Genomic DNA, 24610 nt, shown 5'->3' on the forward strand with positions numbered 1-24610 from the left:
ATCTGCTCCCTGCAGCCAGCACATTCTCCTAGCTCTGATGACTTGCTCTGCTCTCTATGTGACTGGGGTTGTGGTCTCATGAGGTTTTAAGGTGCCTCCCTCCCTAGCTTGTTCCCTAGAAGAGCTTTAGAACTTCTTAGTCTTCCGGTTTCAAACGGAAGCCTGCTTCAACTCAGGAGCATGAAGCAGATCACAAAAGGTGCATTTTGAAATGTAAAAACATGCAGGCCCAGCAGTCCTGGAGACAGCTGATGAGGACAAGAGAACACCGAGAACACCGTGCTTTTGTCCTCTGTTCCCCCCCTGCCCCGCCCCCCATCCCGGGCTCAGCCATGATGCCTGTTGCTGTTACCCCTCTCCTGCGCCCAGCAGGGACAGATTCTTCTTGACACTGGAACAGACACCTAGAACCGGTGGCTTCCTAATCTACAGCACAACTAAACAAGTTTTGTGTGTGTGTGTGTGTGTGTGTGTGTGTGTTTTTATTTTAAATAAGAACGTGAGAACTACTTCATTCTAAAACTTATAACGCAAGCACCATCTGCCCACTTAAGGTCACATGTCCAGGGGGAGAAAGTCGGCCTTCCTGCCTGTTGCCACTTGTCTCAGCATTTTGTTTCCTCTGTTCGTTCTGCCTGTACAGCTAACAAAATCATAGCCCATCGTTCCAGAAACGAGCATGTTAAGGGTCAAAGTTATTCATATCGCGGTAAGAAAGGAGGCCCACTCTTCTATTAAACACCCAGACAGCCGTGTTTCCTGGGGCTCCCTTCTGCTTTGACGTGGTCTTCAGGGCAAACCCTTCCCAGAGGCAGGGCCATGCTGGGGGGACTGGAATTTTAGTTTCTTTCAAAAAGCACAGAAATAGCATAGCAACATGTTTTCGTCTTAGTCTCAGATGCAGATATGTGGGCTGCTTTGGACTGTCTGCAGCAGCTGACTGTGATTTGCCTTGTGCTCGAGCAGAGGCGAGGTTTTGCCAGCTGCAGATAGTTTCTGCGACTGTGTGACATTTGTAAATTCTGGATATATATAATCTCCTCTGAAAAGTGCGCGTGCGCGCGCACACACACACATGCATACGCATACATGCTAGAGGCTGGAGAAGGGTGGATGGTGGCTATTCAGAGAGGTTGGTTGCAGTTTATGAGTAGTCGTGCTTAAAGAAGAAACACGAAGAAAGAAATTAGATACAAGGCCCCCCGTCTCATTTCACATTTAAAAACCAAAAATAATGTTTATCAGGAAGTGGGCCCTTGGAGCACGTTTTCCAGAATTTTCATTTAATCTATTGTCTTTGTGAATTATAAACTCATTTGGTGTGGATGGCTCATTAATTAGAACCTCAGCAGTACATACAAGGAAATCAAATCACTAGGTTCAAATGAGGTGAATGGGTACAGAGGACTTTCATAACACAGAGATTGCTGGATGGGTTTAGGAGGGTCATTCTGTCTTAGGTGCCGGGAACCTGGGGGCAGCCTGCTCTTACCAGCCGCCCGAGGTTGTAGTAGCAGTCTGGGTACTTCCGCCTGTGTTTAATGGCTGTCCGATAGCTTTGCTCTGCGGCCTCAAACTGTTTCAGGCTGTTCTGGACAATGCCCAGATTCATCCACGCGGCTGCAAAGTCTGGCCTGTAAAAACATTAAAACACACACACACACACACACACACACACACACACACACACACACACAAACACACACGATAAACAAGAAAAAGAGAAGATTAGATGACCGTCCAAACCCAGAGATTCACTCTGTCCCTGGCAGAATGCTAAAAAAAGAAAAGAAAAAAACTGCTCACTGTATCTGGACAGCCATGGACAGCATTTCTTCAGCTTCCTGTAGCTCATTCCTTTCTTTTAAGATATTCCCGAGGTTGTTCATGGCGTGAACATACTTGGGATTTAGTCTGGAAGCGGAGAGAAAGAAAGGCAGGCTGTTACTGTTACGGCTCAGCTGTTCTCACCCAAAACTTAGAAACCAGCAAAGATAGACAGGTGTGTCAGGGAGTGACGATCCACGCATGCATGTGCGTACCTCACTGCCTCCCGGTAGTATTTGATGGCCGCTGTTTGGTTGCCTTGATCAGCCAGGTTTTTGCCAATGTTGTAGTGAACCTGAAAGCACAGGTGACCATTTGGCCATCAGCACAGACTTCTTTGTTCAGAGCTGGACACTCCCTGCATCTTCTAACTGAAGACAGAAGGGAAAGGAACTAAAAAAAAAACCAGCCCTCCCCGGAACTAAAAAAACCCGACTGGTGGAAGGATTACAGGCTTATGCGAGAAGCTGTGGGAACAGACTAGAAGCCAGGGAGGTGGCAAGCAGACACAGCTGTAAAATATGACAGGAAGGAAAATGGCTATGACAACCCAGAAAAAACCAGAAAGCCAAAAAAGGAAGCTATTCTGGAGAGGCCATGCCCGCCATCCACAGCCCCTAAATCCAGTCCTTGCTGGTCTGGCCTATTCTTCCGGTAGCGCTGCAAGCATTTCGCTTCCGGGCCATGGGGGCAGCCGGTGCTACAGTGACGGGAGTTTTATGTTTATTAAGAATGAAGAGAATGTAAGATGATTGTTAAGGAGTAAAGAAGCCATTTGCAGAGATGGAAGAAATAGCACTCAGGGTTGCAAATCAACGAGAAATTCTTAACCACCTTAAGATGAGGACACGTGGGAAGCCGACGCGGAGCATTTTTTCTGTTACACATAGGCTCAGAATACATTACAGAGGTGTATCAGGTGTGGTGGTGCACGTCTGCAGTCCTAGCACTTGGCAGAGGCAGAAGGATCAGCTTGAGGCCATCTTTGGCTACACAGAAAATCCAAAGCCAGTCAGGGTTACTTGAGACCCTATCTTAAAAACACTTTTGAAAAGATGAGGAGGAAGAGAAGGAAGAGGAGGAGGAAGAGAAAAAAGAAAAACAAGAGGAGGAGGGGAGGGGGAGGAAGAGGAGGAGGAGCAGGAGAAGAAGGAGGAGGAGGAGGAGGAGGAGAAGACGACGACAACAACAGGAATCTGGACTGAAACCAGAAGGCCTACGGCCTTGGCCCTGAGGAAGATCATCAGAGGTCTGAACTTATGGTCAAGAACTCTTCCCAGCACCATGAAACATAAGAAGCAGTAGTGATCCCAGGCAACGATGCAACACATCTTTGCTCAGAGAGGAAGACTCAGGGAAAATGATGGACCACAGTATTACCTCATGCCGAGGGCCACCAAAACCTGATGTGCTCCTTGCCAGTACCTTCTCATCACAGAGCTGAGAGAAGTGCCTTCTCTTCTGAACTGATAAACTGCATTTGTGTTCACCATCTTATTAGACGCTGCAAAGCTGAACCCTAGTCCCGAAGCCTATTTGTCTCACCACAGTACACCTGCTCCCCAGGTGCTGGTGAAGATGGGTTTGACTGCTCTGGGCCATTTGAACGCCTCACCACACTGCCTGTTTTTCTTCCTGAAGCCAACTACTGTTTTGGTTATGCACCATGGACAGACTGTTTGTGCAGTGAGGCACAGGGCTTCTTAATGTGACTGTGAAGACCAGTCCTTTAAAGTGGTAATAAAAAAGATGTGGGTCACACGGGGGCCCCCCAATCCAGTCTGACTGGATGCAGACAGAGAGGAAGGCTGTACACAGAGATGACCAGGCAAGGACACCGTGAGGAGACAGGAGCACTGACAGGCCTGGCTACTTTGGGGTTCTTCTTTCTTCCGCCTTTCTCAGCCATTTTTCTTCCCTTTCAACCCCCTAACACTTGATAAGAAAGAAAAGAGTACAGAGGAAAGGAAAGAGATCCCTGACTAAAGTCAGGGGATGGAAAGGGGGCGACAGCATCCTCAGACTGCTTCCTGCCGATTAGGGGTGTCGTCCAGTTCCCGGGGGGCAAGTTCGGTCTTCACTGTCAGGGTATTTAATTTTGTCTTGTTTCTTCTTTGTACGTGACTCCTTAACTGCAGCAAACCCTGACCAACGACAACCAACAACCCACTGCCGCCAACCCTGCCTCCGGAGCCCGAGCATTCATATGCCCTCTGAGAAGCTGCCAGGATTCCAATGGTCACACAGTCACAGAAACTATCTGCAGCTGGCAAAACCACGCCTCTGCTAGAACGTGAGGCAAACCATAGTCAGCTGCTGCGAAGCAGCCCTAGTCCCCACACCTGGGGCTGGAAATGAAAACATATTCTTATAAAATTGCTGTGGTTTTTCTAAAAAAAAAAACCCAAAATTCCAAAATTGTCACTACATGCCAGAGAGAGATTGCAGGGAAAGCAGGCTCACTGACACCATCAGTCTTGGACTTCTAGCCTTTAAAGCAAATTTCCATTGTGGCAGGCTCATGATCTCGGGCACCGTGCTGTGGCAACTGAGACCAATGGCTGAACCCTGAAACAGCAATGTCCTAAACGCACTGTACTCTGAGAAGGAACTGTCCTACACTGTTACTTGCAGCCCAGTTAAGAGGACCGTCGTAGGTGTTCTTGGATTTCTGCACTGGTTTGAGGCAGTGTGCCATTCTAAAAGCCCATGTGTTACAGATTCCTTTCGCAAAGTCCTTTAAAATAACCACATTTATATTTGCCTAATTCAATGAAAGAAATCCTAAGCAGAGAAATACTAGGTTGATGTAATGTGTACTCATCAACACCACACACACACACCACACACACACACACACACACACACACACACACAGTGTGACGGAAACTTCCTGGACTACAATACTATCCATTCTTAGCTATTTTCATTCTTACACTGCAGCTTGGAAGGGGCTCGGTACACACTACTGCCAGAGCAGGCCACACAGTATTTGTGAAGATCATCTCATTCTGTGCACACTAGAACAAAAATGCTAGAGGACGCCACCGAGAAAGATCCCTCCTGGTCCCCAGAACACAAGCACAGCTTCTGTCAGATGTCTATACCATTCCAGCCTCCCTGCTGCTTTTCCTTTGTTTGGGGTAAATTTTGTTCTCTCTCTGTAGACGCCACTCTCAAAAAGAGTTCAGCTGCCCTCTGCAGCACGGCCAGGGATCTGCCTGACACTCAGGACAGCAGGCCCGGAGGGGGGGGGGGGGGGGGGGGACAGGCTACTGTGAAAAGCCCAACAGCATGTGATTTAAGTGGGATGGGCTAGTAACATGATTCAGGCCCAGAAGGCAGTCCAAAATTAGAAGACGCCCACCCTCACTCTGTGGCTTAGGTGGGGAATTCTATGAAAAGAAAATGGCTGCCTAGATTGGGCCAAACAAACCTGCTGACGAGGGTGCTTCTGGTGGTGCTTAGGAAATGAGTGGCTCTTGTTACCATGGTAGAAAAGAAGGAAGAGTCTGCTTACCCAGCTCCTTTGCACCTCATATGCTAAGACACTGAAGCCTGATTAAAACAGGCACCAAATGACGTGCACAGGCGAAAAAAGTAACAGGGCCCACAGTGAAAGGCACTTTTAACACCATTGCTTTAGAAACTGCCTCAAATATTCTGCTGAGGTTGAAGACTGAGAAACCCAAAGTGTTTAAACATAAAAACTCAGTAATCGCCCTTAAGGAAATTCCTTGGGGTGGTATATGATCCTTTCATTGTTAAAATAACTAACTTAGAACTGTATCATGGGGATAATATTAGTAAATGCAACATATGTCTAAGCTTTAAAAGCTAAAATGACTGCCAATAAATTCCGTACTTGGAATGATTGTGATGAACACAATCTCCATTTGGCCCAATTCAATAATTAATATTAGGCAATTACCACACACAAGGCACTGTGGGTAATTTAAAGGCAGGCCAAGGACCAGCACTGCCTATACTGATGTCTCAATCTCACAACAACAACAACAACAACAAATCGAGTCTCAGCTTATATATCTGGGTCTGAACAGTAGCCAGGTGCCAACCACTGACTTACTATTCCGAGGCTACTGAGTGGAGACCAGAGCAGAAAAGGAATCCCCTGGAAAGGGGGTGAAAAGATGCAGCTGTTTCCAAAGAGAGTGTTCCTCCCTGAGATCCACACACCAATCCGCCAACACCAGTGTATAGAGAAACGTTTGAAACAATCATCAGAAACTCTACCATGCTTACATTAAATGGCATCACTGAAAAAGGCTCTGGAAAAAGAATGATTATTTCAGCACTTGAGGTGTTCATGTGTGCCCCAAGGTAAAAAGGGAGACATATAAGCTTGTGACCGAGTGACGCCCATGTATGTATGCTCTGTCTTCTGCGTGTATGCTCTGTCTACTGTGGCTCAGTTCATTTCAGACTGAGACTGTGAATACATTTATTCCACGTCTGCTGTTGACTATGGCCACCTGTGCACACCAAAACAACATGCTGGGCCTCTCCCGAGCCACCCAAATACCTGACCTAAGTAGTACCAGCTTCCCCCATTCGTGCCTCAGTTTCTCCAATCTGGGAAAATAAAGCTATGGCCTCTTTTTATGTCCTTAGCAGGAGGGAGGATCACAGGGTTAATTACAATGCCCTGTGCAGAGACCGTAGTTTGCCACGGCAAGGAAAGATACAAACAGAATGGGCAGTTGGTGCTGTCCATGTGAGAAAGGTGAAGAAACCTTACATCTATGAAACTAAACTGCTGCTGAGGCTGACTTACAAATGATGGTGACTGATCTGCACATGTTTTGGTAAGACACCTTAACGATAAAACATGAATGAAATGTTTCAACCAAAAAGAAAAAAACAAACAAGGGACAAGCAAGCAGTGACGTCTTCTATAGACTCGTCTTCACCCTGGGGCCACAAGAGGATGTGACGTGCTTAGTAGTTTATTTATGGAACTTTGGCCTGAAATCATTGCTTTCCTTAACTACAGAACGTGGAACAGAGATCTTCAGAAACCTCCTCCCATCCAGAAGGTCACATGCGCACATGATAAGCAATTCCAGTCAGATGAGCTAAAGCAGCTGCCAGTGGGACGCAATAATCTGTACGCTCACAGGAAACTAGCGTCCTAAAGCCTCGGCTCAACCCCAGCAAACAGAATTCTCTTCTTATTGCCGGTGAAGCCAAACAAATGAACATTTCCCAAGCGTCTCCTACGTGCTGGCCACTGTGCTAGGGTCATGAAATCTGGCACACAGGCATCATTCCTTACGCAAAAGAACTGAGAGTTCCCAAGCTGGGTAAGTGGGAAGCTCAGATTTAACAAAGAAAAAAATATGAGGGAATAAGTGCCCACTGGATCTCTCCAACAAAACACTGCCAATGTTAAACCACATACATCCACGCTTATCTGATCTGGCGAGGGGCATCACCAAGCAGGGAGCTCAGGGTGGTCAGCTCTCATAGGTACTGCCTGTTCATAGGTACTGCCACCTTCATGTCAGAGCCTGCCGAAGGCCAGCTCCCCCTATCACCAGAGAGTGCTCTAGAAGTTAGGATGGGGGCTGTACTGAGCCCCAGCCTGGAGGGGAGGCATCCCCTGAATTCCAGTGCCTTCAAGATGGCGCCACAAAATAGCAATGGGTAGATGGCCACAAGTTTGAAACAATCTGCCTATTGACGCTGTTTGGATTTAAATGATTTCTTTTGAACTTGGTAACTTCTTTTAGCTGAATGTAATGAATCTTAACAAACTCACCGGGGGAAAAGAAAAATACAATAACCCCCTCCCCCCGCCCACCTCCAAGTATCTGATGATGGCCTTAAGGCTAGTTACTGCTATGGTCAATGCCGCCGAGGGTCCTAAACCATTACTGCAGCGAAGCGCTTTGAAGAGGAGGAAGGTGGGCAAGGCACCTTAGCGTTGAGGGGACACACAGACAGGGCACTTCGGAAGAGCCGGCCTTCACTCCGCACCTTAGCGTTGAGGGGACACACAGACAGGGCAGGTGGGAAGGTACCTTAGCGTTGAGGGGACACACAGACAGGGCACTTTGGAAGAGCCGGTCTTCACTCCGCACCTTAGCGTTGAGGGGACACACAGACAGGGCAGGTGGGAAGGTACCTTAGCGTTGAGGGGACACACAGACAAGGCAGGTGGGCAGGCACCTTAGCATTGAGGGGACACACAGACAGGGCACTTCGGAAGAGCCGGTCTTCACTCCGCCATTCGCCGCTGCGGACCACACATCTCAGTGCGCTGATGAGCAGAATTCCCAGGATGACGGCGGCGACCGGTTTCTGAACAGAGTCGGCAGATGTTGTGAGTAAGGGCACACGTGGGGGGGTCAGAGTTCTCTGCGGCGGCATTCTGGGTTGCTATGTGTGTGTGTACATACATGTGGCGCATGCACATGGGTGCAGAGACCCGCCCGCGCCCGTGCAGAGGCCATAGGAGGGTATCAGGTGTCTTCCTTCATCACTCTTCACCTAAGGCGGGGCCATCCACTGAACTTGGAAGCTGCTGTTTTGCTAGGCTGTCTAGACAGGGAGTTTCCAGGGTCTGCCTGGCTCGGAGCTCCCAAGCTTGGGGTTTGAGGCAGGCAGAGCCATGCCAAAGTGTTTTACACGGGTGCTGTGGCTGGGACTCAGTCCCCACGCTTGCACAGCAAGCCCTCAGCCGCTGAACCACAGGCCCAGCCCCATGGTACCTTTTTCCTAGTGTGTCTGCTTAGGGCTCCAAACCCAAACGTCAGCAGCACGCAGAAGCCAGCGCTGGGGAGGTAGAGGACACGCTCTGCAACCACAAAGCCCACTCGGAAAAACAAGTTGCTCGCGGGAAGGAAGGGGATCACAAGAAATCCCAAGCCCAGAGTAAGGATTCTGGAAGACGGAAAGTGTTTGTGTAAGTGGCTACTTTTAGACTTTTCAAGAAAACCACTTCACCTGACATAACAGCAGAGGCCATTCTTTGTTTCTTGCCATCGATTTAGCAAAGATAAAGTCATCAGCAAAGGGGAATTAATTAGCTGGCCACACAGAGCACAATACTTAGCAGCCAGCGCACAGGAAAAACATCCCAATCATAATGTGTGCATTAGTGAAGTCAGAAAGACTTCACTTAACCTAGTTTTTGATTAGTGAACACTGGTCCCAAATAAACCCATGTAGTTTTTAATGGAACCAAGCCCCCGCCCCCCACATTTGCCTAACAAGAACAATACCGATCTGTATATTAAATTTTGTAAAATCTGGAAGAAAGTACCATTTTTATGTTAGAACCAGCCGAGCACAAGAACACCCTGAGGTGAAGCACATCTCCCACCTCTGTACCGCTGTGTCTCTATGATGCGAGGGTGGAAGCAGAGCAGGGAGGACCCGTTTGGTAGTTCCTTCTGGGACTCCATGCCTCACAGAATTTTGTTTTAAGTCCTATTTCTCTCTCTCTCTCTCACACACACACCAACTGATTGGGCCTGAAGTCTGTTGCTCTTTAGAACCATCAGCTGATTTAAGCACACAGGTAGGCAGGTGATGGTCACGGGTTTTGAGAAATTGCTCATGTAATATTCATGTGCCACTTAGGCTTTGTGGGAACCGTCCCAAACAGCTTTTATCTTCACAGAACATGTTTTGTTTCCCCCAATTATTTTCTCGATAACCCTTTGCAAAAGATCTTCTTATTTGCTGAAAACCCGTGGGCATCTCTTTGGGGGAACAACTTTATTTTGTGCTGGACAATAAGAAGGACCGCACGGAACTCACAGGGCTTCTCTGAAGAAGGGTTGTGAAATACGGGGCCCAATGCACGTCAATTACACCCTCTGTTCTGACCGCAAATTACATTTTACCTCCTACAGTGAGACGCCCCCACCCCCCCACCCCAAGTGCTGCTTAGGAGTGGGGATGGCGCATGGCAGTCATGTGATCCTTCAACTCCCCTCCCCACTACTTGAAGCCAGCCACGGATTCCTGCCTTGTTGCCATAAATTCAGAACAAATGTCCTTACATATCTATCCGATGCACAGAGCTGTTCAAAGTGATGGGTGCTGGGTTCAGTCAGCAAAATGCTTCCGGGTAGAAGTGAAAAATTCCTGCTGCCTCTCACCTTCTCTTGCAGCTGTCTTCCGAGCACAGGGCTTGGAATATGAGGCCAATTAGGCAGAGCCAAAGTGCCGCTAGAGCAATTACCCTCCAGTCACCAACCGACTTAATGAGGGGGATGCAGCCCATTGACCAATCAAAACACAGCCACCAGGGACACAGCAGCAGCCAGGCATTCAATGAATAGTAGTAATTATAGTTTATGGCCTGTCAGTCAAAGGAAAAACAAAACAGTTACTTGATGCTGAACTTGAAAGAACATACATATCCTAATTTCACTTCCGAGGCACTCGTAAGCTTCTGTTCCAGGGAGGGGGTGTGTAAAATAAAATACTGCCCATTTGTCTTCTGAGCATAGAGCTGTAATCTGTAATTTATTAAATGCATCCAGATTTTAATAGTCTAAAAATACAGCCAAGCCTCTGGGCCAGGCGATGCAGGTACTTGTATCTCTGGCCAGGCTGTGGCTCATTTACATAGAATCACCTAATGCCTCCGGCATCATCACCTGTGCACTCACCCCTGGCCATCCTCCATACTTCCCTCTGTAAAACACACACCCAAGAACCTGGGGCTTGAACTCCTTGTCCTTAGAAAAACAAGCAGACCTAAGTGAGTACTCCTGATACTATCAGACTCCTAAAATATCTTGTGTTACCACATTTGCCTTAATTCAGTCATGCTAGGTTCCCTTGCGGCAGCAAAAAACGGAGGTCCTTCTTTTCATTAAAGGGATTACGGTTGGAGCTCTCTCTGTGGGCCTCGATCCACAGATTCAACAAACCTAGAATTTAACCAGATTGGAAACATTTGGAAGAAAAGAATTCCAGAAAGTTCCGAAGGCCAAAGCTTAAGCTTTGCTGAGCAGTGAGCACGGTCACTTCATCATGAACAAAGAGCAGGCATCGCATGAGGCACAGCACAGAAGCTGGGAGAGTTTTGAGCATGGCGGAGAAGTGAGTAGGTCATATGCAAACACTCTTACCTTACCAAAAAGACTCAAGCACCCTTGGATTTTGGAATTGTAAGGGTCTCTCGGAACTAACTCCCCATGGACAGCAAGCGATAACTATATGAAGCGGCAGCACACAGCCGTCCCAACTGCGTATAAGAAGCTGGCTAGAATTGCCTGAAGAACAGTAAAACACGCCCGTGCCCACGTATTCGGGACTCGGGACCATGGTGGTGGGTTGGGAGGAAGAGGGGGACGAATGAAGGACATACAGCAGTGGTTCTCAACCTTCCTGGCACTCAGGCCCTTTAGCACAGCGCTTCCTGCTGTGGCAACCCCCCAGCCATAACATTATTTTCATTGTTACTTTATAACTGCAATTTTGCTACTGTTATGAATTGTAACACAAATATCTGTTTTCCAGTTGTCTTAGGAAACCCCCATGTTAGGGTCACATGACCCCCAGAAGGGTCACAAGCTATAGGCTGAGAACCACTAATCTACAGAATGACGGGGAAAGAAAATTAACTAAAAAGGAGTCTAGGCTCATACTTACCCTAACCAGCATACTGTCAGCAAAGGAGGCTGGGTTGTCCACCTCAGAAAACGCCGGCGGGCCTGTACCCATGATGGTCCAGCGTACATAAAGCATGCCTGTGCCTCCAAAGGTGAGCAGGGTCATTCGGAAGAGGAGGCCTCCACTCCTGAGCACACCGATGTTCTGAAAGGACACCAGAACGCTGAGGATTTTCAACTAAAGCACAGCGCGGAATCCAAGTATTTAGGGGCTGAGTGGCCACCTTGGTCCATATGGTCTATGTGGGGGCTTAGGCAGAGTTCAAGTCCAGCCTAGGCAAGTTAGACCGGTTCAAAATAAAAGAGTAGGGAAAGGGCTGAAGCCACAGGTTAGTCATAGGACACTATGACTAACTGCAAAGTAAGTAAACACAGCGGCCCAACTATGACTGAGCACCGTGCGCTAAAAGCTGCCTACTCTAGAATTCAAATCACAAGGAGCACCTGGAAGACAGCATTTTAAGCTGGCTGCCACTTGAGTTTTCCACATCTAGGCTCGAGAGGAAGAAGGTAACTTACCTCTACTGACTTGTCCTTATGTACGAACTTCCGGACAGCTACCAGAATGTTGAATTTGCCTATCACCAGGATATCGAACACAGCGTTCAAGCCCTGAGAATCAAAGCCTCACAGTTAGCCTGGAGGGAGCCTGGCTGTGACAGGGCGGAAATTACAGTCACATTTCCATTATTTGACCCAGGCGAGAAAACTGGAGATGACCACCGACAAACTCCCAGGTATTTAGGAAGAACATGCACGTTTAGCTGACCCTAATCCACAGCGTGGACCTTGCCAGCGATAGTCTCTTGAGTCCCTGGCAGTAACAATCCCACAGGCGACGTTTAGAAGCGCTGTAACACTTAGAACAGCCAAAACTCTGGGCTCCCATGGAAAGTTCCCCAGAAATCTTTGCTTCCCCCATTCTTTGTCTATAGCGGAAACAGAGCGGTCAGCTCCGTGGGCAACATTGAAGCATTAAGAGAAAGGCAGGCAGCATCAATCTCGCCAACCCAGCTTTGTTTATGAACTTCAGTGGGTTGACAGAGGCCTGGTGATTTGAGGGAGCCCTGGATCTCTCAGGCACAGCCCTAATTGTCCACTAGTCCTGGGCAGATGTCCTGGGCACATGGCTGGACTCCATCCTCAAGTGTGCCCTATGGAGGGGAAAATTCAGGGTCAGGTCAGGTCAGGTCACATGGGTGCCTGGGGAGAGGTGAACACACTCTTCTGGAGCTTTAGTTTAAAAAGCTGGACTCTCTTCTCTCTGTGTCCCCTTTACTGGTGGCTGTGACACAGCTGTCTAGAGTAACTCTGGACACTGCACATAAAAGATGCTAATGTGTGTTCAAGCCTCCTCAGACACCATGCAGAGCTGCCCACTATTGTTAGGTGAACAAGAAATGGCTTACAGGAAACTGCTGGGTGGCTACCACGGCTCTGCTCACACTACCAGCTCCCATGGGCACCACGATGTCAGGCTGCTTTGATGGCTACTGGAAGTGACCTACTGTAAATGTCACCTTGGTGGGCACTGTCATCTCCTGGAACCCCCGCCCAGTCTGTATGAAGGAGTCTGAGTGTCCAATGTGTCCGGTGAAGAGGCCCCCACCTGACGGGGCTGTGGTTAACATGGGATTTTACAGTAAGGAAGATCCGACATCACCGGAAGGCAGTGGTAATTTGTGGTTTCCAGAGCAAGGCTGACACCCTGGTTAACTCTCTCCCACAAATGCTAGGAGTCACTAATTATCCACTTCACAGGCCACTGCCGGGTTAAATACCTCAAAGAATTCCGATTTCGTTCCCTAATTTGACACATGATCATCACGGGTCACAGAAGAGCATCTCTGTTGGACTGTGAACTGTTTTCCGGAAGACAGGCACTCACTGGCTGTTGCTACTACGTTCTCATGCCCCTTATCTCTCTGCCTGGAGATGCGGGGACCTCCCCACCAACCTCCCCCCGACCCCTCGCTGCCGAGGGAGTGATACAGTCATGTGATCAGGGGCACTAAGACAAAGATTGGTACTCACTTTTCCAATCAAGTTAGAGGCAGCATCAACATGCTCTTAGTTTATTTAAATGCAACCTGATCTTCAGCGTTTCTAATGTTAATAAATTCTGGAGCACACTTGGCTGAGGGAGATTCCTGCCAAGCAGGCTTGGGGACTGGGTGGAGACCCTGAGCTAACAAGCTCGGGGATGCTGCTGCACACCCACGCACACACCCACGCATGCATGCACTCACACACAGACACACACACACACGAGCACATGTACACACATACACCCACGCACACACCCACGCACACATACACACATGCATACTGGCCTCCCATTTTTTGGCTCATACCTCAGGTTGTAAGTTTTCCTGTGATGACACAAGGCTAACAAAGGCTATAGGGAGGAGAGGGCGTGGGCTTTAGTGTGTCTCTGTCCCTCAGACCCAACTCCAGCCTCTACTCAAATCAAACCTATGCATGGGGTGCCTGCCTGTGTGGGGGGCCCCCCTGCCTCCTTCCACCGGTTGTGCAGGCCGAACACACTCAGCACTCAGCTCACTAGCGTCCACGTGAGGTGTGGCTTAACGGCTGCTTCTCTCTCCCATTGGAAGAGTCACTGAGAATTCGCTCCATGAACATGGCTTCCCTTCTGTTTTACCAAATAGAATGCACCCCACAATTTAAAAATAGGGGAGATGACACCTGTCCTACATACACGCACAGAAGCGTCAATTCTCAGAGTTGTGAGGTGTGAAGAGGCACAGAAAGAGCCTTTCTAAGAAGCTTACTTGGGGTGGGTGGGCAGGGGCCCATGGCGTGTGTGGAGGTCAGAGGACAAAGGATCAAACTCAGGTCATCAGACTGGACAGTAGTCACCTTTACCTGCTGATCCACCTCACTGGCCCCTACACATATTTTTAAATACTAAACTAAGTAGGCCAAAGCTTCTTAAACTGTGGGCCATGATTCCATGTGAGACTGCAAAGTTAAATGCAAAAATCCTGGCAACAAAAAGTTTCTGAATACACAATAACCAAAAATTAATTCAAAATCAAAACACATGAGAGTCCAACATGGTTGTAGTGGCCGTCATCCAGGGTCCACTGCGCAAGTTCACTGAAGCCCGGGTTCCGACCGAACACGCACTACGCATTCTCGGCCTGGGCACACTGTCCCACCACACAGTACCTCAAACACCTTGGCTCAGATTCCTGACTACTGCATGCCACAAAGTACAGTTTCTTTCTTTCTTAAAAATATTTATTTATTTATTTTGAATACAGTGCTCTGCCTGCATATACACCTGCAGACCAGAAGAGGGCATCACATCACATTACAGATGATAGTGAGCCACCATGTGGTTGCTGGGAATTGAACTCAGGACCCTTGGAGGAGCAGTCAGTGCCCTAACCTCCGAGCCATCTCTCCAGCCCTGCAAAGTACAGTTTCTTTACGTATCAAGTTCTCTACTCTCACAGAAGGATAATAGTTTAGTTATGGAAATAAACACTTTAAATCTTCCTCTAGTATCAGTCAAAAGCATTTAGGTATCAAATTAGTGTTTCACTGCGTTAGATTTGTTAGACAAATATGCGTATCTACCTCATGGCATGCACATTTACTTATTTAATAGATGGCAAAATTGTGGCATACCAAAGATTGCTTTAAAATAAATTTATGATTCGTTATCAGTAAATGTTTGATTTGTGAGCCTATGTTATATACCCACTTTATGTACCCTGGGCTGTATAAGGAAAGGTCTGGTGTGTGAGTGCACAATGGCGAAGAAGCCGGGGGCTGAGAACTCAGCTCTGTGGAGCAGTGCTTGCCCTGCAGGCACCGTGCTAGAATGTGTCTGCTGGAGCCACAAAAGCAAAACAAGTGTTGAGCGGGACCAGCACTCTCAATCAAGTCAAGGTGTCTCACGGTTCATGTCTGGGTGAGGGACGAGCCGAGGGTGTGGGTGCCCAGGGGACTCGGGTGGCTGGTGAAGCTCTTGTTGCACACAGTACTGCTAAGCATGTGAGTGTCCCTGGAGACTCAAACAGCCATCCTCTCGTCTTTTTCTAAGGGACCTCTGTACAAGAAGGAACCACGCCCCTCTCCCTCGGAACCTTCTAGAGATCAATCCCCACCGCTCGCTAGTCAAGGTCAGAAGACCCTGTCAGTTCTCCATCTGACATGTCAGCCCCGTGGCAGCCTAGACCGTTGGCCCAGAAGAGGGCAAAACCTCACGCTGGTGGTGGCACACGGAAGCAGGAGGCCACAGGAGTGGGCTGGCCCACAGCATCTCTCTTCGAAGGAATGGACGTGTACAAAAGTCAGGCCCTACGTGCGTCCAAGTTCTTACCAGCACGGTGACTCCTTGCTCTTTGCACAGCATGGCCACTGCTCCCAGAAAGATACTCAGCAACACCCAGAAGGTAGAAGAATGGGCGCCCTCCTTGTTGCCTGCTGGTGAGAGACGAACACGCACGCCATGTTACAAGCTCCATCTTGCTGCACGCACCTCACAGAATCGCTCTCTGAAGCCTGGCTCTGGACCAAACTGTTGGTCCCCGGTGGGCCAGTGTGCATTTCCCGCACTCTGGCTGGACAATGCCCTCTAAATAGGACATATGTGCCATCTCAAGGTATTAAGAAGCACTGCTTTGAGTCAGCTCTGGCCACACAGACACCACAGCCCGGAGTCCCCACGAAGTGAGCTCCTTCTCCACTGCCCACCACTCCAGGACCATTCTAAGTAGTGATGAGAACACTGAGCCTGCAAACAACCCATCCGACTGCAGAGTGACTCCAGCGGTCCCCACTGCTGTCACAGAAAAGGAGCTCGGAATGCTCGCACACATCGTGCCAGGGACAAGGACTGGGCCCTGTACACTGGAGTGCTTAGGCAGGGTCTGCTCCTGTGTGCAACGGCTCTGACCCTATCACCAAAGGCTGCATGGCTCCTGCTGGATGGATCAATGTCAAGGCCATTGAGTCCGTTTGGGCTACAACTGTTATGGGGACTCGGCGCCAACAGCAGGTGGAAATACCACTCCACGGCATACTGATGAGAGAAACCCAGGACGCCAGGCGGTTGCCACTAAGTTGCTTTCTGAGGAGGCAGGTGCCACTGCTGCCTGTGGTCAGTAGGAAACACAACTGGAAGGGGACAGGACATCACAGGAAGGACTCATTCCTGGCCCCTCTCTGAGGCCCTCAGTCCTCATAAGTGAACTAGCATTGCATCTTCTCGGGAGAACCAATCATCAGCGTGTCTGGGTACCACACCAAGAACTTTATTCTGACTTCCACTCTGCCACTCACTATTGACGCACAGCGTCTGGCGAGTCACTTCCACTTACTCCCCTCATCTATAAGACGGGGCAATGAACTTACCTCAGGAAAGGAGACAGGAGAGCTAGGGTGGCATGATCTGCCGCTGGGTTGTAAGTTACACGAAAGCAAAGCATACCTCCAGAAGCTAACTGTAGTAATTAGCCAGTGAAGAAAACAATGGGGCAAGAAAGGAAGTTGCATTTTTCACTGTGGAACCAAGTTCTTAGCCATATGTTCATATAAAAACCATTAAACAAGCCAGGCGGTGGTGCCGCACACCTGTAATCCCAGCACTCAGGAGGCAGAGGCAGGCAGATCTCTGTGAGTTCAAGGCCAGCCTGGTATACAAAGCAAGTCCAGGACAGCCAGGGTTACACAGAGAGACCCCTTCTTGGAAAAGAAAACAAAACAAAGCAGTGAACACTTTTTAAAAATCACTTGCTATGGTGTGGAAACTACAGGGGTCAGCTGATGGGATTTCCATGGGGCTTCGCTCAACAAACAGGGGGAGTGGCTGATAAATCACACTGGCACAAAGTGTGCCAAGTATGCAGGGCAGTTTCTAAGGTGCACCATGATTCTCATTAAATCTCTCACTCCAGAAGCCAACACCCAGAAGCCAGCAGTAAATGTGTGTGTGTGTGTGTGTGTGTGTGTGTGTGTGTGTAAGCATGTGCATGATGCATACCCAGACTGGATGTAAGTGTGTGTGTATATGTGTGTGCGTGCGTGCGTGCGTGCGTGCGTGTGTGTGTGTGTGTAAGCACATGCACGATGCATCCCCAGAGTAGATGTAAGTCTTCTTACTTATGAAGGACTGGCTGGCAAAGCCCCAGGCTGGAAAGAAGTCTTTCATGTCTTGCCAATAACCACCCAGCCTGGCCTGCGCTAGAGGTGATCTCAGCCTCATGGCCCCCGTGTGGGGGCCGCTATACCTGTCAAGGTGATGAGGCCTTTAGACAGCTGAACCTCTTAGAAACTCACAAAAGCGTGAGCAGCACCACTTTCTGCCAGGACTGACACCTGCTGCTGCCTTTGGGCTAAGGGTAACCCTCCTGACTGCGGCTTCCATTAGTGGCTTTGCTCCTGTGACTACCTGGCACCCCTCTCGCGTCCTTGGTCTGTATTCCATCCCAGGCAGAGTAGCCAACTCAGCAGACTCCTGCTTTGCTTTGCTTGCCTGTTCCCGTGGGCTAGTATGCCTCTGGCAAAATCCCGCCTGCCTTATAAAGCTGTCAAATGTCACTTGAGCTGTGAAGCCACACCCCCAGTTTCCCATGCAGCCTTCCTTCCAGATTTTCACACCTTACTGCCATTACAAAATCAAGTAGCCCGCCTGCCCGCCTGCCTGTTGGTAGGTGTCCCTAACTGACCCCTTCAGATTAAATTAGGAGGAGGTGTTGCCTATAAATTGCTGTAGTAATAACCCACAATCCATCAGGACACTCTTCAGTGTATTACAGACACTGGGTTTTCTGTTATTGCCTCAGATGAGCATTTCTCAACAATAGACATTTGGTTTGTTTGGTGTTTTGTTGTGAGGGAACAAGGCTACGTATCACAAGGAATTTAGTGCACGTCTACTCATTAGACAACAGGAGAGCCTCTATCCAGCTGCGTTAAAGGTAACGGGCAAATGACCTTGGTCAGGGGAATCATGCCTAACAGGAAAGCGCTGCCTAAACCAGAGTTGCTCAGGATTCAGGTGCTGGAGCCTGAGCTTAGACCATGCTAAAAAAGTAGAATTATAACCCACCAGGCCTCTCGTCAGGGATGCTGAGGACGGCAACTAACAAGCCATGGGCCCCTTTGGACACTCTACTCAGTCCCACAAGCTCACCCTTGCAGCAAGTTTGCGGTTACGTACATTGCTGGCAACTCTGCCTGGCTCGGAGGAGCCACTGAGAACTGTTCGGAACATTCTGACTGTGGAGGGGCAACACATGGGTGGAGGAAAGAGAACCCTTTTCTGGATGCTTCCAGCAGGGGGCCACCTGGCCTTGACTTAAGTAACTTTCAGCACAGGCAGGAACATTTCACAACACAGCTCATTTCAGTCTTAAGCTCTGGCCCATTAAGAATCTAATCCTTTACGCAGAGCGCAGGCGTGCCTTTCTAAACTCCATGGCTTAGCTCCAAGCTGTTCAGGTGGCAGAGGGCCTGGAAATCACCATTCTTGAGAAACCATCGCATATTTACCTAGTTCTATCAAACAAATGAAGAATAGTTTTTATTTTTAAAAATGACTTACATATGTAATACCAAATGATCACAGTTGGAACCACCACCATTACCAGAAGCCACTACACTAAGCAGGATTCCCACGTGAGGCTTTGCATGTCCCAGGGTCCAGCACGAGGTGCCCAGTCCAACTGCATTCCATTGCACTTGTGTCCATGAATTAGGCCTGACTGTCCTGCAGAAGCCAATACACTTACTCTGCTCTGCTCTACCTCAACATGTTACCTGGATTTTATTTTAATTATTAAAACTTTATGTAAAGAACTTACAAATAAAAAAAACCCACGACACCGTGAAATTAGGCAGGCCTGTGATGAGCTTCCACAGTTAGCACAGCCATCCTGAAACTGGGGGGGCTTTGCCTTGGATTTTGTTTTCACTATCAATTCTATTTTACCTATATTCTTATGGATTTGACTTATAAATCATTCTCACTCCATCCCTTTTTACCTAAATATCATATGATTTCCCAAATTCTTATTTTCAAAAGCACGTCCCCCAGGTCATTTTATATCTTCCTAGAAAAACAGCATGTTTTACTTACATATAACGTGGATGAATTTCCACATGTGGGGGTGTAATAGGAAACAAACTCCCAGTTCCCCCATTAAAACAAGCAAAGATAACTTTTATTTTTCCTTTTTAAAGATTTGTTTATAACATATACTGTGTTCTGCCTGCACATGTGCCTGCATGCCAGAAGAGGGCACCAGATCTCGTTCTAGATGGTTGTGAGCCACCAGGCGGTTGCTGGGAATTGAACTCAGGACCTCTGGAAAAGCAGACAGTGTCCTTAACCTCTGAGCCATCTCTCCAGCCCCAAAAAGATAACTCTTGAAGGCACCCTGGTGACACAAAGCTAAACGCTGTGCACATGTGAAGACGAAGGGCTCGTGTCTCACTCGTCTTGTCTAGAATTCAAAACAGCCTTCTTCACAGGCGGCTGACGTACGTAACAGAATGCATGGAAACAAGACAGAACACACAGCCTAGGGCCACTCTAGGATTGTCTGTACCTCTCATGCCTGCACTAGCTGGCTTCTGTCAACTTGGCACAACCCTAACATATCCTGGACGAGGGAATCTATCTATCTCCATCAGATTGGTCTGTAGGCAGGTCTGTTGGGTGTTGTCTGGGTTAATGAATGATGTGAGAGGGTAGTGTCACCCCTGGGCTGGTGGTCCTGGGTTGTGTGAACCATCAGGCTGAGTGACCCAGGAAAAACAGGCCACTGAGCAGCATCTCTGACTGTCTCTGCTTCATCTCCTGTCCTGAGGCTCCTGCCCTGACATCCTTCAGTGAGAGGGCAGAGAGGCCCTGTGCACACAGGTAAGCACTGGAAACGCCAGGGAAGTTAAACACACAGCTGACTCCTCAACGGAGAGAGGTGTGCTAGCCACTCTTCCTGGAGTGGCAGGAATGGTGTAGTTTAACAATCTGGTGATCCCTCTGCTGTCTGATGAGGCAGGCTCTGTGCATATCTTCCAGAACTTGTTTTTCACTGATCTCGGACCACTCCCCCTAAGTCTTGAGCACTGATTTCAGACCACAGGACTCATCCTTATGAGACATGTCAGTTGTGCTTTACAAAAGCCTAAGTGACGTCTCCATCATGCTGAGGCCAGGCCAACCCTGACACCCATAGGCGTATGCTTACCCCGGGCAAGCTCCCTACACCCTGACTCTTGGGCACCACCTCTGAGCCAACAGCTCCCACTCCCGTGAAAGAACCCAGACGTGCTTTGTAAAGAGCCTCAGTGTAAGCAAGCCTTAAACTGCTGTGCACGCGGGACTGAGTTCACTGCTATCGCAACGCTTTTTCCGACGCTGTGCTGTGCATAAATGTGGCTAAAGTCAAAGGGTCCAGGCGGCTCTAAAGTCGGGGTCCAGCACAGGTTCCAGGAAAACGGGCCAAGCTCAGTTCCATTCCTGCCTCACCCTGACGGCTGTAAAGTCTGCAGGGAGTCACCAGTGACTATGACGCAGAAGTGCAAGCTGAAATAAACCTTTTCCTCTCCAAGTTGCTCTTGGTCAGCAACAGACAGCTCCTAAGCCTCCGCCTCTCTCACTTCCTTCACGGCAATCCCCCCTCAGGCTTCTGACACCACCCACCCAGAACAAAAGCCTACGAGGCAAAGACACTGCTCCAGGATCCGTTCACTATTAGTTACTGCCTCTCTTAAATTAGTGGTAATTGAAGATCAAAGGCAACACTTGGGCGTTCGGTTATTAACCTAGTTGACGGCTTCAGAGAGCCACACTCCAGACCTGCTACTACCTAAAAGCAAGTCATTAGCGCTAATGAGCACTTGGACTTATCTAGTCCCAGCTGAGGTGAGCTACACTGCAACACAAGACTCTGAAGACTGGAAAAATATCGTAGAATATCTCACATTTTTATACTGACTGCATATAAAAGTATGTTCCTGATAGACTACAATTCATCTTGATACTTTTTTAAAAATTTTTTTATTTTTTAGATTTTTTTAAATTAATTTATTCTTGTTACATCTCAATGTTTATCCCATCCCTTGTATCCTCCCATTCCTCCCCCCCCCCCATTTTCCCATTATTTCCCTCCCCTATGACTGTTCCTGAGGGGGATTATCTCCCCCTATATATTCTCATAGGGTATCAAGTCTCTTCTTGGCTACCTGCTGTCCTTCCTCTGAGTGCCACCAGGTCTCCCCCTCCAGGGGACATGGTCAAATGTGAGGCACCATAGTACGTGAGAAAGTCACTCCACTCAACTGTGGAGAATGTTCTGACCATTGGCTAGATCTGGGTAGGGGTTTAAAGTTTACCTCCTGTATTGTCCTTGGCTGGTGCCTTAGTTTGAGCGGGACCCCTGGGCCCAAAGATACTTTTTTTTTTAAAAGACAGGGATTAATAGCCATGCCTGGCCTTGAACTCACGACCCTGGATTTCTGACCCACTGGTTTTCATCTCTGGAGCACTGCGACTGCAGGCCTGGCTCTTGTGGAGCTGGGGGGGCCTGAACCCAGGGCTTTATGCATGGCAGGCAAGCGCCCTACCAACTGAGCTACATTCCCAGCCCACTCGTCCAAGTGTGTCTTGGTTATGTTCCTACTGCACCGCTGCACCTACAGCCTCCACAATCGGCCTCAGGTCACAAGCGCCAACACCCTGGACATTGTGATGTCCGCGTTCACGCTGCACCTTTGAAGCCTTGCAAAGCACGAAGTAAGCCTGCTGAGTCAGACCCAACTTCCTGTCTTCTACTAGTTGCCACAGAGCTGTCAGGATTTTATCTGGAGCCGTACAGACGATGCCTGTGTATGTGCTAAGGTAGATTCCAGAATCCAAACTGGGAAACGTGACCTCCTGAAGCCCTATCCTCTGGGGCTGGGAGATAAATGGCTCAGCAGTGAAGAACAGTCGTTGCTCTTCCGGAGGACCCAGGTTTCATTTCCGCCAGCTCATAACCCGCTGTAACTCCAGTTCCAGGGGACCCTACGCCCGCTGGCTTTTGCACCCGGGTGCGTGCCTGCATGTGGTCCATGCACGGAGGCACACATACATACATATAAAATAATAGCATTTAAATGATTCACATCATTTAAATGAAGGGGGAGGGGGGTCTTCCCCACAAACGTGTGGTAATGCCTGTGCGTGATAAACCAAGGTCAGTCAACATACACAGCACTGGCAAGAAATGCTGATGGTATAGAGGGTGGGTAAAAACTTCAACTGAGAAACTGGCTCTGAGTTCTGGGACAACCCCGTCTAGCGTAGTTTTATCCATGCAATTCCTCTAAATTAAGATTTAATCTTGCGTTGTCAAAGCAACTACTGCTAATCAGGCCTATAACACAGGTGAATGTGGACTTTGTGGGCTTTTTCTCTGTTTTTAACCAGGCAACCAGTGCTAGCAACTCCCATTCCAAGTGTGACTATTTCAGCACCGTGACAGAAACACCAGGGCCACCTCGCACATAGAACCTAGCTAATGGCTTCTTAGAAGCCTTTTATATTGCCACATTTCTTCTTCTGCAACAATGCTAAAGCATCAGTAATCTTCTCAGTGTGAACAGATACAGTTAGAAGTCAAGCCTTTTCATTTTTCATTTACCTTTCAAACCTCTTCAAGATGGAAGTATCCCCATCACATAAGAGGCTAATTTTTTCAAAGATGCAATATAAGAAGCATATGGAAAATGAATGTTAAACCTAGAGGCAACTGTGAGAAACAGCAAAACAAAACAAAACAAACCCTTCAGTACAGTTGCACTCATGAATAACCTTTGTGCAGAAAGAGCTTCCCTAAGACAGGTAATTGATTATTCAGGTACCTTTACTGGAGCTCCCAGCCCCAACTTTCCAGACAGCTAGACTTTCAGCTCAGGAGATGCAGGGGAACACGACAGAGCCGCCCGTCGGCATCCTGCATCTTTGACCTTGAGGAGGACCACTCTAGGACCATTACCTAGTACAACAAGCAGCAGCAGCTCAGGATGCAGGACGTAGGTGATCTGCACCAGTCCATGTCTCTGCTGGCTAAGACGACACAATCCCTCAGGCCAACAGGGGCTGTAAACGCTGAAGGAGGGAAAGGGAAGAAAACTCCAACCGGCAGAAAGACACTTGTCAGCACTAACTCCCGCAAGTGCCAACAGATGTGACCAATTTAACGAAGCATGTGCCTCCGACTTGGCACTCCTTCCGGAGGGGAAAGCCCTCCTTTTCAGTGAAAGCAGCACACTGTACAAGCTGGCCCTCTTCACCACCCTCTGCCTGGCAGCTCCGCTGAGCTGAGCTGGCACACCATGGTGTGCGTGGGAACCGCGCCATCGCGACAGGTGGCCACAACTCTGTAGCTGCCAGAGCTACACAGTGAGCATCAGACGCGTGTTCCAAGTGCTGGGGCCAACCAAGCCTGCCTCCATGTGCAGAATAAGAGTCCGTCTTGCTGTCCTCAGACAGGGGGCCAAGCAAGGGACGAACCAAGGAAAGGGAAGGCACAGAAGAAAGATACTCAACAGTCTATTGGTAATGACCACAGCCCTAAAAACAGTTGTCAGCGTGACACAGGCACTTAACTATTTTTTTTATTTATTTATTTATTTATTTATTTATTTATTTATTTATTTAATTGCCTTTCAAGACAGGGTTTCTCTGTGTAGCCTTGGCTGTCCTGGACTCGCTTTGTAGACCAGGCTGGCCTTGAACTCACAGAGATCCACCAGCCTCTGCCTCCCAAGTGCTGGGATTAAAGGTGTGTGTCATCACGCCCAGCTTATTTATTTATTTTTAAAGGGAGTTCTTAGATGGTAGTCTAGGCTGGCCTCAAACTTGCAATCCCCACTGCCTCCAGAGCGTTAGGATGACAGGTGTGAGTTGCCTAATTGGCTGGGCCTATTTTTTTTTTTTAAGCATCATAATTCTAAGTCAAAGATAAAAACGTATCTTAAGCAAAAGGCAAGGGAATGAAAAACTGGTTTCCTAGCTGAACTACCACAGAACAGCAACAGATCAAAAAGGCTTAAAGAGCAAACCGGCCCTGAGACCCTGAAGACACTCATCTGAGCTAGAACTC

The 24610-nt window shown here is 48.5% G+C and overlaps 1 protein-coding gene across 1 annotated transcript in view; it reads right to left on the minus strand.

Annotated features, from left to right (window-relative positions):
- The window catches only part of Tmtc4 (transmembrane O-mannosyltransferase targeting cadherins 4), a 58069-nt gene that overhangs the window by 11820 nt on the left and 21639 nt on the right, over positions 1 to 24610 (minus strand). The window contains exons 6-14 of the mRNA XM_051161005.1: positions 15838 to 15938; positions 12003 to 12095; positions 11464 to 11628; positions 9960 to 10162; positions 8562 to 8733; positions 8020 to 8151; positions 2043 to 2122; positions 1807 to 1914; positions 1493 to 1634 (exon numbers count right to left, since the gene is read on the minus strand). Coding sequence (XP_051016962.1) covers positions 1493 to 1634; positions 1807 to 1914; positions 2043 to 2122; positions 8020 to 8151; positions 8562 to 8733; positions 9960 to 10162; positions 11464 to 11628; positions 12003 to 12095; positions 15838 to 15938 — 1196 coding nt within the window. The remainder of the gene's footprint in view (positions 1 to 1492; positions 1635 to 1806; positions 1915 to 2042; positions 2123 to 8019; positions 8152 to 8561; positions 8734 to 9959; positions 10163 to 11463; positions 11629 to 12002; positions 12096 to 15837; positions 15939 to 24610) is intronic.

This window comes from Acomys russatus, chromosome 18 (genome assembly GCF_903995435.1).
Source record: "Acomys russatus chromosome 18, mAcoRus1.1, whole genome shotgun sequence".
NCBI lineage: Eukaryota > Metazoa > Chordata > Mammalia > Rodentia > Muridae > Acomys > Acomys russatus.